This window comes from Meles meles, chromosome 2, assembly GCF_922984935.1.
Source record: "Meles meles chromosome 2, mMelMel3.1 paternal haplotype, whole genome shotgun sequence".
NCBI classification, from domain to species: Eukaryota; Metazoa; Chordata; class Mammalia; order Carnivora; family Mustelidae; genus Meles; species Meles meles.
In genome coordinates this window covers 36749881-36770344 of record NC_060067.1, presented here as the reverse complement: position 1 = coordinate 36770344, position 20464 = coordinate 36749881, and the positions used below count along the sequence as shown (strand labels likewise).

At 40.7% G+C, this 20464-nt stretch overlaps 1 protein-coding gene across 1 annotated transcript; it reads right to left on the bottom strand.

Moving 5' to 3' along the window:
- Positions 1-1100: 1100 nt before the first annotated feature.
- Positions 1101-4948, bottom strand: TLR10 (toll like receptor 10). The gene is given in 6 exon segments (XM_045998221.1): positions 1101-1316; positions 1318-2023; positions 3260-3924; positions 3926-4507; positions 4509-4636; positions 4639-4948. Coding segments are annotated over 6 exon segments (2445 nt in total). The 3' UTR covers positions 1101-1262.
- Positions 4949-20464: the final 15516 nt, after the last annotated feature.

Sequence of the window (20464 nt, the reverse complement as noted above, 5' to 3'; positions counted from 1 at the left end):
TCAATTCTGGATTCTTGTCTTCTCAGTTGACTTTCTAACCTGAAGCCAGCTTGGGTCCCTGCTATGTTCCTCTAGCTCACCTAACATAAACATTCACTGACTCATTCTCTGAACCAGGGACTAAGCAAATGGCTGCTGAAAATAAGGGCAGAGGGTAGTCTGTCCTGGCCTTTGAAGAGCTCATAGTCTAATAAGAGGGAAACTTTCAAAACATATATGATCCGTGTGGTGATAGAAGTATGTCAGAAGTGTTATGGAGCATCAAGGAGCATCATACTTGGAAGTGAGGAAATTTTCAAAAAAGAGTTCACATTTGGATTGTACCTTGAAGGATATGTAAGATTCCCTCAACAATCAGTCATGATACCAAAGAGACCGAATGTTCTGGGAAAGGGCCCATAACTTGATAGGTCTCAATGATGGAATGCATGGAGGTAAGAGGAGACCGGTGTCAGATTTTAAATATGGCCGTTTTCTTCCTTTATGGTTACATAAGTCACAGAAATTTTTCTTGACCGACAGAGCCACCCAGGCATCCTGAGCCACAGAAATTTTTCTCATGAGGGGAGTCTCATTTTTAATCAGGGAAATAACATATAATTTTGCAAAATTTAGAAAAGCTTGTTTTCATTCTATGACTGGTGAGACTTGAAAGGAAGAATCAAGTGAAATGATAGGATGAGTAGGCTTTAAAAATTATCTTTATTGTGTTTTCCTACCTACAAAAGAAATACAGATTCACTTAAGCAATTCCAATGTTAAAGAAATATACAACATAGAAACAAAAAGTTTTCTGTGCTACAACCTTCCAGACTCAAACCACTGTTACTATACCAATGTACTGGTGCAAATTCATTTAGACTTTTATTTCAATATATAAACTATCATATTAGTATAATTTTCCTCATACCAGAAAATATAGAACTACCTCATTCTTTTTAATGGGTGTGTAATATTCTGTTGCATTAATGAACTATGATTGATTGAATCAATCTTTATTCTATGGAAATGTGAGCTGTTTTTGATTTTTCATGATTATAGACAATGTTGGGATGAACATCTTCTTACATAAGCCTTTGCAAACTTGTCTTTCTGTAGTATACATTCTTAGAAATCCTTCCGGGAACTGACATAAAAAAAATAATCATTTTTCATTTTAATGATATTGCTCAGTTACTATCATAAAGGGGGTATCAACTTCTATCCTGACAATGCATGCAGGCCCCAATTTCCCTTGCACTTTTCCAGGGGAAGAGAGGATTTCATAGGCAGTCTGTTCTTATCAGAGAGATTGCAGAACCACGAGTCTCTTCATTTTAGCTCCACAAATGTCTGTAGTTCACACATCTCTCTGGTTTCTAATAAATTAACATTAATAGCAGCTCGAAGATGTGCCAAAAAAAGTCCACAGTTATGCCTATCCTTGGGCCATTCCAAGTATGCTTTCTTTTCCAGAAGAGCTTTCAGCTTAGGATACCTAGTAGGAATGCAGTAGAGTGGAATGGGTTCCAGTAAGATAAACATGACATAATCAGAGTTTTCATGGAAGAGACTGTGGTGGGCAAAGTAGAGTTCATAATGGCACCACTCACTCTGGACAAAGTTGGGAGACAAAACAAAGATGGACTTACAGCTTTTCTCAGAGCAGTTCATGATATTTTCAGTAATGCTCTTGCCAGGGTCAAAGTGTCCCTCATGGAGGCAAATCAATTTCTCTTCTTTCTCTAGATTGGGGATTAATTCATGCTTCACCCAGGTAGAATCATGTTCACTGTGTGAAATAAACACATGGAGCCGGACATTTCTCTTGAGTGGTTCTTGGCTCATCTTTCTAATCTTTCTAATCCTTTGCAGGGTCTGTGTCCATTGACTCAGCATCCTGAGATACCAGGGCAAATCCAAGTAGAAGCAGCAGAAGGCCACAGCCATCCCCAGAACTAGCATGATAACCACAATGGTGACAATCAACAGAGCTGTGTTGCAAGATAATTCAGGAAGAAGAACATCCTTTAACCAAGTCCCCCTTTTTTTTTTTATTTCTTTTCTTATTTCTTTTCAGTGTAACAGTATTCATTGTTTTTGCACCACACCCAGTGCTCCATACAATACGTGCCCTCCCTATGACCCACTACCTGGTTCCCCAAACTCCCAGCCCCCGCCCCTTCAAAACCCTCAGGTTGTTTTTCAGAATCCATAGTCTCTCATGGTTCATCTCCCCTTCCAATTTCCCTCAACTCCCTTCTCCTCTCCATCTCCCCATGTCCTCCATGTTCTTTGTTATGCTCCACAAATAAGTGAAACCATATGATACTTGACTCTCTCTGCTTGACTTATTTCACTCAGCACAATCTCTTCCAGTTCCGTCCATGTTGCTACAAAAGTTGGGTATTCATCCTTTCTGATGGAGGCATAATACTCCATTGTGTATATGGACGACATCTTCCTTATCCATTCGTCTGTTGAAGGGCATCTTGGTTCTTTCCACAGTTTGGCGACCATGGCCATTGCTGCAATAAACATTGGGGTACAGATGGCTCTTCTTTTCACTATATCTGTATCTTTGGGGTAAATACCCAGTAGTACAATTGCAGGGTCATAGGGAAGCTTTCCCTTTTTAATTTCTTGAGGAATCTCCACACTGTTCTCCAAAGTGGCTGCACCAACTTGCATTCCCACCAACAGTGTAAGAGGGTTCCCCTTTCTCCACATCCTCTCTAACACACGTTGTTTCCTGTCTTGCTAATTTTGGCCATTCTAACTGGTGTAAGGTGATATCTCAATGTGGTTTTAATTTTAATCTCCCTGATGGCTAGTGATGATGAGCATTTTTTCATGTGTCTGATAGCCATTTGTATGTCTTCATTGGAGAAGTGTCTGTTCATATCTTCTGCCCATTTTTTGATATGATTATCTGTTTTGTGTGTGTTGAGTTTGAGGAGTTCTTTATAGATCCTGGATATCAACCTTTTGTCTATACTGTCATTTGCAAATATCTCCTCCCATTCCATGGGTTGCCTTTTTGTTTTGTTGACTGTTTCCTTTGCTGTGCAGAAGCTTTTGATCTTGATGAAGTCCCAAATGTTCATTTTCACTTTTGTTTCCTTTGCTCTGCAGAAGCTTTTGATCTTGATGAAGTCCCAAATGTTCATTTTCACTTTTGTTTCCTTTGCCTTTGGAGACATATCTTGAAAGAAGTTGCTGTGGCTGATATCGAAGACAGGAATCCATCAGAATCCTAGAGGAGAACATAGGCAGTAACTGAGTCACCTTTAGATTCAAAGGGTATTCACAGATGTACAAATCTGACCATCCAATCATCATGCCCTCTGAATACTTTTCAAGCCGAATGAAATCTCTTAATTCACAAGCACACCAGAATGGATTTCTTTTTGCATTCAGAGTCTTAACTTCCTGACAACTCTGAAAAAAATCCAGAGATGGGCTGAGAATTAAGTTCATTTCAATGTTCAGAACTGAGAGTTTTCTGAAATGACTACACCCAGGAAGATCAGTGAGAAAATTAAATGCAAGATTCAGCTCTTGCAAAGACTTCAGATGAATAATGTCTTTAGGGACAGTTTGAATTTTGTTATTATTCAGGTCAAGTATTTGAATACTGGGCAAGCACCTGAAAACAGAATCAGCAAATCTGCTAGAGGACAGGTTCATAGTGATCAGGGTTTCTGGCCAAAAGCAATTTTCATCATTTCCATGTTGTAACAGATTTTGGCTCAGATCTAAGTGCTTCAAGGATGTGTTGCTGGCAAAGAAAATCACTAAAGAAAGTGTCTCCAATTTATTGCCCTTCAGAATGAGAGTTTTCAAATGAGGCAACTGGATAGGTTGCTTAAACAGGTCATCTGTTAAGATATTATTAGCAAAATTTAAATACTGGAATCTTGTAGGATAAACAAGAAACAGCAATGTGAGGCATTTGTGCATCTGATATAGTCAGGTTTTCTATATCCATTTTGGTAAAAAGCAAGTAGACCCTCTCCTGTGGAACAGAAAAAACTCTGAATTGTACATGCTCCAATTTCATAGTTCTCATTAAAGTCTTTGAGTAATCAAATGAATTGTGGTCAAGATAAACCTTGCCTCCAAAAGTCAGATGTTGGATTTGGAAGCATTCTATTGATGTGTGCCAAATAAACTGGAAGAGCAGGAGAAGGTCATCCCAGAGTAAATCAACTCCATTAAGTAATAGAATAGAGGTCTTAGAATTCTCTAAAGGAAGATTTTGTTGAGTTTCATAACTTGCAAGTTGGCTTTTGCCATCTATATTTGTCATTTCTGGTACTTTTGAGGTCCTGATCCCATCACGCAAAAGAACCCAGAAATTCGTGTTCATTGGTAAAGCAATGTGAAGTTTTGTTGTGTTTAAGATGGGCAGGCTACCTTCTTCATAACGAGAAAGACTTTTCGATCCTAAGGAAACAGTATTTAGATGCGAATGAGAAATTTTCTGGAAATCTGATTTTTGTATTTTTGCCCCACTTAAACCTACCTAGGATTTCCAAATGTGACATGTTGCCAGTTTCCTCACAGATAGGCATGGTGTCAAAGTCATTGAAAGAAAGATCTAAATATCTGAGACCTGCCAGTGAATACCAAGTTACAATCTTCAGTCTGTTATAGACAAATCTAAATATCTTAACTCTCTGTTGAATTCAAAGGTCTTGACATCCAGCTCTTGGATTCTGTTATGGCACAGAATCAAAACTTTCAGTTTAGAGACAGAACGAAAATCTCAACTCTGGAGTAGAGAAAAGAGGCTGTAGGATAAATCCAGTGTGGTTGTGGTTGGGGTCAGGTCTGCAGGAACCTTTCTTAGGGACATGTTGGAGAAACTGGTCATTAACTCCCTTTCTTCTGGCAACTTCAAAGCCCAGCCCCGCACTGACACAGCAATACTACAAAATATGTAAATGCTTCTGATATGTTTCATTGGAACTCCAAGGCTTCTATCACTGGTTCCCTCATATGAATGATGAAGATGAGTTCAAATGTTAGAAAGACGTATAATACTAAGTATATAATATGAAGTGGTTATGTCATTTGTTAAATTCTATAGGATTTATTTATTTATTAATTTATTAAAAGTAGGCTCCATGCCCAGCATAGAGCCCAACACGGGGCTTGAACTTACAACCCCGAGATCAAGACCTGAGCTAAGATCAAGAGTTGGACACTTAACTTACCGAGCCACTCAGGCACCCCAGTATAGATTATTTTTAATGCCAAAAATTGACTCTATTAGCCAAGACTTTGGAATAGGGTTCCAGCCTGCATTAACTGCATTGAGTCTTTGACTTGATCTGAGAGCCTGGGTTATAGATTTCCAAGCCAGTTACTGTGTCATATCCTCATCGCTGTGGCAAGTCAGGATTCCCACAAGGGAGATATATATATATATATAATAGTTGGCAGAAGTGCCTTTTTCCCAGTTCAACTTGGGAATTTCCTTGCCAGGTCAGACTCAACACTCTCCCTTCCATGTCATTTTGATAGCCTGAGGCCTTTAAGAAAATTGAAAGTAAAAGATTTTAAGACTTTATTCTTTTAGAGAAGCTTAAGGCTCACAGCAAAATTGAGGGAAAGGGGAAGGTACAGAGACTTTCCATATCCCCCTACCTCCACGCATGCCTGGCCTCTCCCATTATCAACATGCCGCATCAGTGTGGCTTGTTTGTTGCAACTGATGGATCTACATTGGCGCATTTTCATCACTTGACGTCTATAACTGACATTACAGTTCATACTCTTGGTGTTGGACATTCTGTGAGTTCGGATGAATGTATAATGACTTGCATTGATCATTATGCATTCATTCACTGCCCTAAAATTCCTCTGTGCTCAGCCTGTTCATCTTCCCCCTGCTCCACAACCCCTGTCAACCACTGATCTTTTGATCATCTCCATAGTTTTGTCTTTTTCGGAATAGCATATACCTGGAAACATACAGTATGTAGATTTTCCAGATCAGCTTCTTTCTCTTACTAATATGCATTCAAATTTCCTCCACGTTTTCGCATAGTTTGATAGCTCATTTCTTTTTAGCCCAGAATAGTATTCCATTATCTGGGTGTGTCATACTCCATTAATCCATTCATCTACTGAAGGACATCTTGGTTGCTTCCAAGTTTTGGCAATTATGACTACAGCACCTATAAACATTTATGTGCAGGTTTTAAGTTCTCAATGAAGTAATTTTTTTATTACTGAATACTATGGGGTCCCTAATTAATGTCAAGATATTGCTCTCCTCAACTTTTATATTTGTGGACATAGAGAGTCCTTTGAGCTAATACTTGATTTTCAACAACACTTACCTGTGTACATGGAAGGTCCAAAACACAGAAATGAACAGAATGGTTTCTGTCCTTATGGGGCCATATGTCTTCAGGTTGGTGGCAAAAACAATCCTGGATCACTGCCAAATAGCAGCAATAATGATGAAAACAGTTTCCATTTCTTTCTACCATGCCAGAATATATACACATGCCTGCACAGGTACATGGACACACACAAACACACACACAGCTCCTCAGAACAATGGGTTGGTGTGAAGAGCCCAGAGAGGTCTTCCTACACCATATCTTCTTATGGAGTATATCTTTCGGTTGCCCTACTTGTCTATAAGAGTGGCCAGTCTGAGGAAAGTGAAGGTCAGTGTATATTGGACTCATGCATGGATAAGCAAGAAAACTCACCAAGCTATTTACCTTGCCTTGGTATTTTCCCAGTGCCTGGTGCGGGAGAACATAAAGTTTAAGAGTTTATGTTTAATATTAGACTCTAACCACTTCCCCTCACCTCCCCTATGCCTGGTGTGGGAGAACATAAAGTTCAAGAGTTTATGAATTCAATATTAGACTCTAACCACTTCTCCCCACCTCCCCTACTGCCTCTTTTCTTGATAGAGTCCCAGGGGGTCTTTCCTACCAACGGTGTGTCTCTTCAGTCATTTCCTCCCAACAGAAAGAGGAATCTTTAAAAGGCATGTCACAATCAGCCACTCCTTTATTCCAAATCCTCCACTGGCTTCTTATCTCAACCAGAAAAAAATCCCAAGTCCTTGCAAGATCTGACATCTTCAGTGCATAACTCCCAACTCTTGTCTGGTCATTCCTTACCCTTTCCAAGCATGACCCCACATTAGATCTTTGAACTTGTACTTGCCCTTCTCTTTCCAGAATACACTTGTCCCAGATGACAAGTGGCATGCTCCTTCACTCCCTTGACATCTCTGTATGACAGTCACCATATCAGTTAGACTTTTTTTGACCCTCCTGTACAAAATACAACTCCCCAAACACTCTCTCTTCTCCTTATCTTAAAGTTATTTTTCTTTCTAGTCCTTCTCACCACCTAACATACACATTTGCTTTGTTTGTAGTCTCTCTTTTCTTATCCCCTTACTAGAATGTAAGCTGTGAAAGAACAGAAGTTCTATCTGTTCTAGTCACTGCTATAGTCCCAGTGTCCAGAAAAGTTCCTGGTAGCTTGATACATTTCTTGGATAATGAATATTGTGAAAATCTTAATTCTTCACTTGTCTCTGTTCTGTGTCTAATTAAACAACTGAAGTCTGACTTTTCTCTCAAAAGCCTCAGCACCCATGAGTTTCCTCCTCTCTAAAATGCAGGTAATAGTACTATAATAGTACTATTATAGAGTTTAGGGATAAATAAATGAAATAATAAGTACATAGACATGGGGACAAAATAGGCAGAACTTGGACAAAAGGATACCTGGAATATTACCTCACGCTCATCTGGATTTTTCTTTCTCTAGAACCTGTCCAAATTTGTCATTGTTGTTGTTAAGAAAGCCTAGAAAATGTGGATATTTCCCATATTTAAGTAACTTAAAAATGAGAACACTTTATAAAACTGTTTTGTAGAATATAGGAAAATGGACACATCTATGCTCAACCATCCTGTGCCATGACTGTGAAGAGAAAACTTTGATTTTGATATTCCTTGTCTATTGTGTGCTCGATGGAAGGGGGCACCAAAGGCCCTAGGTGGGGGGATGGGATTGAGAAGATGGTAGCCTGGAACTGGCCTGGGGTTTTCACCTTTCCACTGAGAATATTCCTCCAATCTATCCCAGGTAGTCTTTTCTTGGTCATCTCCTTTTTATGTAACCCTTAATATAACATCCAATCATCAATGTAAGAACAAATATGAACATAATAAGATAGCCTCTATGATATAACTTTATGTTCATGACAATCTTCTAGATTTTAAAAATACAGCAAAATAAAATTGTTACCAGTACCATAATAGTACATTTATATCTATTCAACAAATCTAATAGCTTCCGCACGTTGATGCTATCATGTAAATGAGGCAGTGGCCCATTGATGTCTTTTTAGGTAACAATGACTAGCATTCACTGAGCTAAGTAATACTAACTTCATTTAGCTTGATCCTTGCAACAACTGCCTTACAGGGTCAGAGCTATCACTCTTCACCTTCTACAGATATGGAAGGTGGTGCTTAGAGAGGTCCTGTAAGTGCCTCAGAGTCACAAAGTTAATATACCAACCTGCACCTGGTGTCCTAGTGACTCTGCTACCTTGTCTCTCTAGGTGAGTCAAGGTAAATTAGTTTTCAAAGATGTTCTAGTACCTTATCACAATGAAGTTATATCTCACTAAGTCATACTGATTCCTTCAAGTGTCCCAGTATACAGTCCAAGGAACCTAACGAGTAAGTCTGCCAATGACCACCCACGTTAGGTTTTATATCAATTCCTTACAAGGGCTGACATGGGTAGGGCCATTGTGTTGAGTCCTATCTTGTTGAAGCCACTGTATTTTGTGACAGCAGCCAGCCTGTGTCCTAACTATGTACTGCCACACTTAAAATAAAACCCATATTCCAGATACTGGTTTACAACACCCTCCCTGAGCTGCTCTTGCTTCTCTCTGGGATCTCACTTCATACCACACTTGCTCTGACCTTAGCGTCCTGCGCTAGCTTGTCCCCCTGTTTGGGATGCTGTTTCCCCAGTCCTTCCTTGGCTGGATGGTCTTGCCCTTTAGATCCTGCCTTACGGATGATTTCCTCTAAGAGACCTGACTTGACCACCTAATCTAAAGTGCCCAACTTGTGGGGACACCTGGGCGGCTCAGCCAGTTAGGCATCTGCCTTTGGCTCAGGTCATGATCTCAGGGTCCTGAGATCGAGCCTTGTGTTGGGCTCCCCACTCAGCAGGAAGTCTGCTTCTCCCTCTCCTTCTGCCCCTCCTTCCCCCTCCCAGTCACGTGCTCTCTCTCTCTCAAAAAAATAAATAAATTCTTAAAAAAAAAAAATAAAGTGGCCGACTTGTATTAGTTCACATCACCTTATTTTATGTCTCTTCAAAACACACTGCTCTCTGAAACCTTGGTTCTTTATGTATTGACTCTCTTCTACCTCTTCCACCCGTAAGAAAGGAGCTGACGACCTTGTTGACTTCTGTATCCCCGCCACATAGAATAGTGCACATAGCACATGCTCAGTAAATGCTTTTTAAGTGTATAGATGAATGAATGATTTCAACTTTGTATCTCTTAGCACAAGGTGGCATATAATATGCTCTCAAAAATGTGTGTCAAATGAACGAATTTGTGTTGTGAGTTCTTGATATGGTGCAGTGCACGATGGTCAGAGAATGAGTTTAGAGTTCGGGTCTGATAGATTTGTGTTCAAGTCCTACTTAGCTACTTACTGGCTGTGTTAAATTAGAGCACTTATTTAACTGCTGAAGGGTTCCCTTTTTTCATCTGTAAATGTTATTTTGTGCAGAGTCCTAAAAATGATAATATGTACACATCACTTTCGTCACATGTAGCTTTTCACCAATGGTGGCAGTCATCTAGGCCCAGGGTAGGGCAATTTCTGGCACCAGTTTTAAAGGGTGTCAAGAAACTCAATAATCAAGATAAATAACTTTTTAATGAAACATTTTAAAAAATCAATTTTAACCTAAAAATCCACAATGAACAAAATATGAAAATTTTTCATAAAGACGGGATCATCAATCCTGATTTTTCCTTTTGTCTCAGGATCCGGTGTGGCTTGGCAGGACCCCAGCAGTCATTAAGCTGACAAAAGTGTATTTAACATTATCCTTTCACAGAGGACTTCAATTGTAGCTCCCAGGGGGTATAGCTCAGTGACAGAGCATTTGACTGCAAATGTAGCTCCTGGGTTTGGGGGCTATGGCCGCTGAAAAAGGCAGCAGAATCCAACCCAGTTGCTACGTCTGGAACCCCCTGAAATGAGGTGTCATAGCTTTCATATCTTACTGACTTCTCCATATTTTACTGACCTGCCCAATACCACAACCTCATCTGTAACTTATTCTACTTCCCCGCCATCTTGACTCCCCCCCCCCCATCTGTAACTTATTCTAAAGAAGGGAGAGGAACCAACTCTTTTTGAATTTCTCTAAATATAATAAAATAAAAGGTCCTATTTCTTAGTTAATACCTGTGCCTATGGTGTTTCGTTTCAACATTTAAAAAAGTAGGATGTAATTTTTTTATGAAAGATACATTAAATATGTATTCTATATTGTGCTGTCTCTACTACTGTTCTGCTCTGCTGAGAGCAGGTGAAAAACAGAAAATGACTTTCTTTGTTAGCTTATAATTTGAAAGTCCAAATCAAAAGACACTATGAAATGACTGTTGGTGGTTTAGCAAAGAACAATCAATAGACTCTTTTCCCAGTGAAGCAAAAAAGTGGAGAAGGGGTTAAAACCTCACCGCATGGTAAATGATCTTTGCAACAGAAGAAAGAGCAAGAATAATACTTTCTGAAAGCTTCCTATGTGGCCGGCATTGAGCTAAATGCTTTCATATGCTATCTTGTTCAATCCCTTCAACAACTTCAGCAGAGTGGCGACCATTTTTATCTCCTACTTCACAAACGGAAGAGCTAAAACTCAGAGGTTAAGTAATTCATCCAAGGTAACCCAATGAAAAAGAGATAGAGTATGGTTTTGAACCCAGACCTCTCCAGTCCCTTCCCAGAACCCAAACAGACGACATTACAAAACCTGAAATGAAGCCATTTGGGACGTGATCACCCACCTTGATTCCACCATCAGGGCTAGCTGTCCTGGTTTCTTCCACCCTTCCCACCCCTCGTGCCTCTCTGTGAAGTGGCAAGCAGCAGCTACTGGACACTCAGCTAGGTGTCATAAAGCGCAAGACACTTGGCCTACATGCATTCCTAAGTTACGAATTCACAAGAAGTCGAACACAACTTAGAAAGTCCACAGAACCCTAATTCATCTCAGCACAGGTGGTCTGTGAGAAAGCTCTCCTAGGTCTCAACTGCCAGGTGCTATTAATCATTCTGTACCCTGCAAGAGCCAGCTGGCCATCTTTGGCCACTCCGGACTTCTGCAGGCAACCGAACAAGGTCTACATTGTATGAAATCCACCCGGTGTGCCCCTACCTTCCAACCTATAGTACACATGCAGAACTTTAAAACCAGTAAAGGAGCAACAACGATGCTTTCAATAGCCAAACAGCAGATGTTATTTACATGCATGAAAGGAAAAAGAAAAGCTGGAGAAACCTCACCACCATGATGGGAGCCTTCATTCTGGGTAGAAGGACTGACCAGGTTTAATCGGCAACCAGTGAAAGGAAACCCCAAGTGCCTGCAAGACGGTTTCTTAGATCAGGAGCCCCAAGGCCACTTGTTAATCATTCATCTTGAGATTAATATAGGCACAATAATAAATACTATAAATCTGAGTAATAAGACTACTTTCCTCCCAGGTACAGGAGTTCAAATGATCCCTTCTTTGAAAAGACCCATTCAACCCTTCTTTGTCACAAGTGTTGGAGCGAACAAGGCTGGCAGTTCTTACCGCTGGGGCTTGCCACGGGTGGGGAGGGGCTGTAGGCGGGGATGGTTCTTGACAGGGCTAGACTGCCTGCAGGGGGCACCAGAATCAAGCTTTTCGGTTGAAGCTGAAGCTCCTTTGCCCCCTACTGCACGCATAAACTCATCACACTCTTCAAGCACTTGGTAAAAAATGGCAGTAAAATACATATACGTGATATCTACCATTTTTAAGTGTAGTGCCACGAAGCCCATTCACGTGGTTGTGCAACCATCACACTATCCATATACAGATGCTTTCATCTTCCCAAACGGAAGCTCTCGACCCCTTAAACTACTCCCCACCCGCCAACACCCACCTCTCCAACCCCCGAGCCCTCTCCTTCTCTTAGCCCCTGGCCTCCACTCTCTGCCTCTCTAACTTCGACTGCTGAAGGCACCGCATAGGCGTGAAATCGTGGAATGTTTGCCCTTTTGTGACGGGCTTTGTTCATTTAGTGCACAGTGTTTTTGAGGTCCTTCCATGTTGTAGTGTATATCAGAATTTCCTTCTTTTTTTCCTCTTCTCTCCGAATAACTGAGTCACCTCCAAACTCACTGGCAATGCTTGAAGCTATCCTCATCTTCTCAGATCTCCCACCTACGGTGTGGCCATGGTTGTGGGACTACCTGGTGTAACTGTCACAGTCTTTAAAGGGTTCCCAGTTGAACTTACTGTTGACTCTTCGTCTAACCTTTTAAGCACTTCTTGGGGCTCCTGGGTGGCTCAGGGAGTTAAGTGTCTAACTCTTGGTTTCGGCTCAGGTCATGATCTCAGGGTGGAGAGATTGAGCCCCACTGGGGGCTCCACGCTCAGCAGGGAGTCTGCTTAAGATTCTCTCTCTCCTCCCTCTGCCCTATCCCCTGCTCATGTGCGCTCAAATATTCGCTGCTCATTTCTCTCAAATAAATGAATAAATCTTAAAAAAAAAAAAAAGAAAAGGAAAAAGGGAAGACACTTCTCTAGGGCTTCTTGAGACTAGATTCTCTTGTCGGGGTGGCATGGTTTAGATCATTCCAGTCTGTTCTCTGAAATCTCATTTCCTTCTGTGGGAACTCTTTAGGGCCCAGTCACCCCTTTCTGGTCTAGCAATAACCAAAACAAACAAAAAGGGTTTCTAATACCTTCCACGAGATCAGTTAGGTCCACGCATATGTCATTTCACCTTTCATATTGGAATAGTCTGACCTCCCTGACTAAAACTTGTTTCTCAGGGCACCTGTGTGGCTCCGTCTGTTACAAGTCCAACTCTTGATTTTGGCTCCGGTCCCAATCTCAGGCTGTGGAGACTGCTTTAAAAAATCAAGTCAAATCAAATCAAATCAAAAACTGATTCTCAGGGAAATCCTTCTCTCTATATGGCGGTGGTGATAAGGCCCAGTGCTGTACCCTCCATTACCAGCCTGGTTCCTTTATTTATCGTTTTTTCTCTAATGCTCTCTTTCTGACTTCAAGATCAAAGTTCTGTTAAAGACAAATTTATTCATAACTCTTGTCAAAGAATAGTAAGGGAGGAGTCACCTGGTGGCTCAGTTGTGATCTCAGGCTTGTGAGATCGGGTCCCGCATTGGTGTCGGGCTCCCTCCCCTCACTCGTGCATGTGCGTGCACACACACACACACACACCCCCGTCAAATAAATAAATAAAAATAAAATATTTTACTAAAGGCGGGGCTCCTGGGTGGCTCAGCTCTTAAGTGTGTGCCTTCGGTTCAGGTCACGATCCCATGGTCCTGGGGAATCGAGTCCCCCATCAGGCTCCCTGCTCAGCAGGCAGCCTGCTTCTCCCTCTCCCACTCCCCCTGCTGGTGTTCTCTTTCTCACTGTTTCTCTGTTTGTCAAATAAATAAATAAAATCTTTAAAAATATATATTAACACAGATCTGTACCCCTGGGGATAAAAATACATTATATGTTTATAAAAAAATAAGAAATAAATAAAAAATTTAAAAAATTAAATAAAAATATATATTAAATAAAAAGAATGGCAAGATAGGACTTTATTCTTTCATGTTGTGGTATGTATTAGAATTTCCTTTTTTCAGGTTGAATAGTAATTTATTGTGTGTAGACACCACATTTTGTTTATCCATTCATCCATCCATGGATATGCAGGTTGAGTTCACCTTTTGGCTCGTGTGAATCATGTTGTTATGAACATGGGTGTACAAATGCCCGTTCGAGTCCCTGCTTTCAGTTCTTTGGGGTTTATACCTGAAGTGGAATTGCTGGATCATATGGCAATTTTATGTTTAATTTTTTTGCAGAACTGCCATATTATTTCCCAAAGCCTTTTAGAGCACTTTGATGGTGCCTTCTGTCAATGTTCAGATCAGTTATTCTACCCATCAAACCGGTGGGATGGCTAAGTGGTGACCAGAAAGCTAGGAATGGTGACTCCCTAATTTCACTAATCTGACTAGAAAAGAGTGGGAAGGGGTTAGCTAGAGGCCCTATTTTGAAGTAACATGATAAAATGAACATGGCACTATTTATATAGATTATAGGAGTACACATCAACTTTTTCAAAGCAATGGGTTTTGAGATTTTATTTATGCTTAAGTTTCAGGTGACACCGTTGGATATCACTCATGAAGATAAAAACTTCCAGGGGCGCCTGGGTGGCTCAGCGGGTTAAAGCCTCTGTCTTCGGCTCAGGTCATGATCTCAGGGTCCTGGGATCGAGCCCCGCATCGGGCTCTCTGCTCAGCGGGGAGCCTGCTTCCTCCCCTCTCTCTCTGCCTGCCTCTCTGCCTACTTGTGATCTCTGTCTGTCAGATAAATAAATAAAATCTTCAAAAAAAAAAAACAAACAAAAAAACCCTTCCAAATGGACTGTCCACAGGAGGAATGGCCAATTCAAAAATAAATGATTATAATGGGTTCATTTAAATGTGAAAACGGGGAGGGGTACTTTCTTAAAACAAGAATTCTTTTTAAACAATAATATTGGCATTTTTCATAAAAATATAATACATGTATTTCTACACATAATTTAGAGGGGGAGGTGACGCCTGGGTGGCTCAGTCATTCAGTGTCTGCCTTCAGCTCGGGTCATGATCCCAGGGTCCTGAGATCGAGTCCCACGTTGGGCTCCCTGCTCAGGGGGGAGTGTGCTTCTCCCTCGGCTTCTGCAGCTCTCTCATGCTCTGTCTCAAATAAATAAAGAAAATCTTTAAAAAAAAATTTAGAGGAGGAAATCCCACAGTAAGTAACAGTAGAAGGAAAAACACCAACTGAAATGAACAGTCTACGTGCGGCACACCTAAACATATGCAAACATGTCCATATACACAGAAATAGGTCCCGAATGCACATCCATCAGAAGCCTGGGGGAGGGTCCTTCCAGCTTATTGGATGAACTAAGCTCTAAAATCCCTTTCATCTCGGAAATTCTCAAGCCACTATGATCAGCACACCCACAGTCTGTATTGTCCTCTCAAGAAAAAAAAAAATGACTTGGGTTTTTTGGTGTCCAGAGACGTAGTCTTCCTTTTCCCAGAGCCCAAACTGTCTAAACACTTCAATCTGTCATTGAATGAAAAAGTTTTTCACGATTTTAAAATAGGCTCACCAAAACCAAGTCGAGCCCAGTTAAAGGGTAGTATTCTGTGTCTCCACCATCATTTTTTTTTAAAGATTTTATTTATTTATTTGACAGAGAGAGAGATCACAAGTAGGCAGACAGGCAGGCAGAGAGAGAGGAGGAAGCAGGCTTCCGGTGGAGCAGAGAGCCCAATGTGGGGCTCGATCCCAGGACCCTGAGATCATGACCTGAGCCGAAGGCAGCGGCTTAATCCACTGAGCCACCCAGGCGCCCCTGTGTCTCCACCATCATTATCGAAACACCTTGGGGCGCCTGGATGGCTCAGTCGTTAAGCGTCTGCCTTCAGCTCAGGTCATGATCCCAGAATCCTGGGATCAAGCCCCGCATCTGGCTCTCTGCTCAGTGGGAAGCTGGTTCTCCCTCTCTCACTCCCCTGTTTGTGTTCCCTCTCTCACTGTCTCTCTGTCAAATAAATAAATAAAACCTTTAAAAAAGAGAAACAAACAAAACACCTTGCCTTTCCTTCCTAAAATAAGTACCGTAAGTATTATAGGAAGTGTTACATACAAGATATTGGCTAATCCTTACCAGAAACTCCATCAAATTTATATATAATTCCCATTTGACAGATGATGAAACCTAGTTCAGGGAGCATAAGAAACTTGCCTAAGGTCATCATCCAGTAAGAGACGGAGTCAGGATTCAAAACTGAGCCTGTCTGGCTCCAAAGCCCACTGTGTTTTCACTATTTCAGGTGCCCAAAAGTTCAGGTACTACTCTCTCTACCTTCACCTGGAATTTCTAAATATTTAAATCCTTATTTGCAATTAGCAATAGGCATAGTAAGCTCAGAACCATCAACTGATCATTTGGGGATGTAATTTTTTTTATTCTTTTCAAAAATCTTTTTCCTTTTTCTGTCCCTTTTCCCCCCTCTTCCCTTACTCTGAGGTTCAGCGATGTCTGCTGAACTACCCCCCCACACATGCAAACACGCACTCTCTCTCTCTCATACTTTCCCCCTCTTATAACTTCCCCTGATTTCAGAATTCTGCCTGTCCTATTTCTTCCTTCATATATAAACTGCAATGAATAGAGAACCTGTGTTACCACAGGTGGACAGAGATTTAGTTTAAAGACACTCCGAGAAGTAAGGAAGCCAAGCAGCACACTGCTGGGCCTCACAGAGAACCAGCAAAATGGCCGCCGCAGTGTTCCTGGTGCTCGGGCCATCTTACTGTCTTCTCCAAAGTGGGCAAAAGCTGTTCTCCACTCTAGTAATGAGTCAGCTTCTCTTTGACCCTTCCTCTTTCTTAACCTCCTTCTCTTTCTACTGCCAGCGTCTCCTTACTGCTGCCCTTGCTTCTATTTCTTCCTACAGCCTTTTCTCAGTGTCATAGCTTAGGGGTGGGACAGAGAGGTCCTGAGGCTACTTTCTGAAGATAAGAAATCTGATTGGTTCCTTGTATCCAAGGAGCTCCAAATGGCATCTCCATTGGGCAGAGGACCCATGGACCATCTGATAGTCTACTAGCCCATTTTATGTCTTGCCTTTGATAGGGCCCAGGTCCGGGGAGGAAAGTCACATAACTCAAGGCTCCCCATGGTGGAACTAAGGGACGGGGGCTGCTTCCCTTAAAACCTCTGCAGGCTAGCTCATAATCTAGTAGGAAGCACGTGTTCATTGAGTAATAAAGTTCCTCTCGTTTAATTATAAATATCAGTAAAAGAAAATAGTGGCACCGTTTATTTTTTCTAAAAAAATTATATTTCTGAAAAATAAAAGGTAACAATATTCTCACATGGTTAGGAACTTCCAATACTGTATCATTCACTTACTAAACTCGAGTGCTCACTTCCACAGCACATACACTAAAATCGACTATACTTGACAAGTATAAGGAGGGGAGGAAAATTGTAGTTTGAACGGATAAATTGAATGGCCCTAAAAACTTAATGGAAACCCAAAGAAAGACTTTGCAGAGATTTTGGTAAATACTTCATTTTCAAGGACTAGAGCAGCACAGTCCAACAGAATGTAGAAATAATGCAAGTCACACAGGTAACTTCAAGTTATCTAGTAACTATATTTAAAGAGACAGAAAGAAACAGGTAAAATTAGTTTTAATAATATATTGAATCGCTATATCAAAATACTAACATATACTCAATACGAAAACTACTAAGATATTTCATTTTTTTTTTCATACAGTGTCTTAGAAATCTGGTATGTATTTTACACTTAGAGCATACTTCGACACAGACTTGCCACATTTCACACACTTGATAGCCACATATGGGCCGTGGCTGTCATATTGAACAAGTAGAGCTAAAGCCTTAAGTTAATTAATGACCATCCTACAATTAGCCAACAAACTGGAACTCCTATTCATCCACAGAATTTTCCCCAGTAATGCCAAATATTGGATTTCTCATTTCCTCACCTGTCCCGACTTCAGTTCTTATTCCCTTTCTCAAATGATCCTGTGCACTCTGCAAATGACCACTGTTGTAGAAACATCTATGAGACCTGTGTCCTCAGAAATTACCCACAAAGCCTTTAGGGATAAGAATAAATATATTTTATATATAGATATATAATATGTTATCTATAACATAATTGGATTTCTTTTCTTCAGAAAGTACCCTAAGGATGAGTCTCCATCCTGCCCATAAGCTATGACACTGAGAAAAGGCTGTCAGAAATAGAAGCTGGAGCGCCTGGGTGGCTCAGTGGGTTAAAGCCTCTGCCTTCGGCTCGGGTCATAATCTCAGGGTCCTGGGATGGAGCCCCACATTGGGCTCTCTGCTCAGCAGGGAGCCTGCTTCCTCCTCTCTCTCTGCCTGCTTCTCTGCCTACTTGTGGTCTCCATCTGTCAAATAAATAAAATCTTTTTTAAAAAAGAAGAAGAAATAGAAGCAAAGGCAGCAATAAAGAGAAGGAAATTGAGAAAGAGGAAGATATTCATTTATTAGAGGTGGAATGGGGGGGAGAAGAGTGAAGATAAGCAAATGCTAAATAAAGATTAAAGAAGAAAAGAGAGAGAAAATGGGAGGTTTTTAAAAGTCAGAAAGGACAGCAGATTAAAGGAGAAAGCGAAAACATAGTGGAAAGAAGAGGGGTCAAAAAAATCCAGAAAATCAGGATGGAAGGCAAGGGACAGGATAGGAATGGAGACCCTCCAAACAAGGGAGAAAATAAAATGTATAGGCTAAACAAGAGACTAACAAAGGGAAAACAGTAGAGAAGGAAATGAGGAAGGTCTGGATTTCTCATTCAGGTACCAGTTATTATTATAACTTTATTAATAACTTGCTTTATGTTCTAAACCAAATAGAGAAATGCTGTTACATAACAGACATCCTGTAAGACAAGTTAGCGTGAGGAATCTCCCTAGATTTCCTTGTTGGCAACCAAATATGTGCAATGTTTAGACTGAATCTGAAAAAATTACTCACTGAATCACGCGTACTAAGATATCTTCTAATATATCCAGTGGTGTGCTAGAGCTGGGTTATACCAGCTCATAAGATCCAATTTTTAATTTTTTAAGAATTTTGTGAACCAGTTGTTAGAAGGAACAATGATTAAAATTCAATTGTAGAGGGGCTCCTGGGTGGCTCAGTGGGTTAAAGCCTCTGCCTTTGGCTCAGGTCATGATCCCAGAGTCCTGGGATCGAGCCCCACATCGGGCTCTCTGCTATGCAGGGAGCCTGCTTCCTCCTCTCTCTCTGCCTGCCTCTCTGCCTACTTGTGATCTCTGTCTGTCAAATAAATAAATTAAATCCTTAAAAAAAATTCAATTGCAGAGGTTTGCAATTAAATAAATGATATTAAAAACAAAAGTAATAGGTAAGCAAAAACTCATAATTTCCTAATTAGTTTGCTAGATATTTATGGTTTGTTAGGTCCCTGAAGCTACTCCTGTCTTTTATATCTGTATGGCAGAAACAGTATAGAGAATGCATAGCATTTTCTTTCTTGGTTTTTACATCTTTAGTGGAACATATCTTCCCGTAATTTCCTAAGAGAGTCTTTGAGGTTTAATTTAGAGTAAGAACTTAAATGTCCTGCTTCATATTTGATTGATTGTTCCAAATAATTTGCCTCACAAATTTTATTTTCTAGTTTCTGGTATTGAGAAGTGCAATGCCATCTTGGTTTCTGATTGTTTGTATGTGCTTTTCTCTTTCTCTCTGGAAACTTTGAGGATCGTCATCTGACATTATTCTAAAATTGTTCTAAAATTCCAAAAGGAGGTGCCCTCTACCATTTATTTTGCTGGGCTTAGTTAAGAGATTCATGTCTTGCAGTGGAATTTCTTTGCTTTATTACTTTGACAATGTCTTACCCTCCTTTTTCTCTGTCTGGAATACTTATTAGATGCAGGTGGACCTCCAGAGTTAGGTTCTTATTTCTTATTTCTTCCCTTACATTGGCGACTAACCCTTTTGTTCTAAGTCCTTAAAACTTCCCTTAGAATATTTTCCAATGCTTTGATCTCTTTGGAGGATGCGGCTATCATAGTTGAGTTCCAAGAAGTATCTTCAAGGTGTCTTGGAAGAGAGTTTAACATCCTTGTAGACCACATCATCAACATGAAACACTCCTTCCCCCAACCCTCAAAGACAGAGTGTCTGGGATCTAGTTGATTAATTTGATAATGGATTTTTTATTAAGGGTGATCATCCACTTGTGTGGGTGTTAATCTGCATAATTCAAGAAGTGACTGTGTCCTAGTAAAGGGATGAAGTCCATCAGCGAGCTCTGGAGCAGTGAAGGAAGGAAGGATGAGCTGGTCCAAAGTGTTGGGGAGCCACTGGAAGAAATAGTCCAGAAAGAGAGAACATGAGAGGTAGCCAGAAACTCAGCATGCCTCTGGAATCCTCAGGAGAGACTGTTCTCCTGTAACCATGCAGACGGGGACTTGAATGGTTTTAATTGAAAGTAAAAGGAAAAACTAGAAACTTTGATATTTGAGTTGCATTAGTGAGGCTGAAGTTGTTCATGTGTTTGT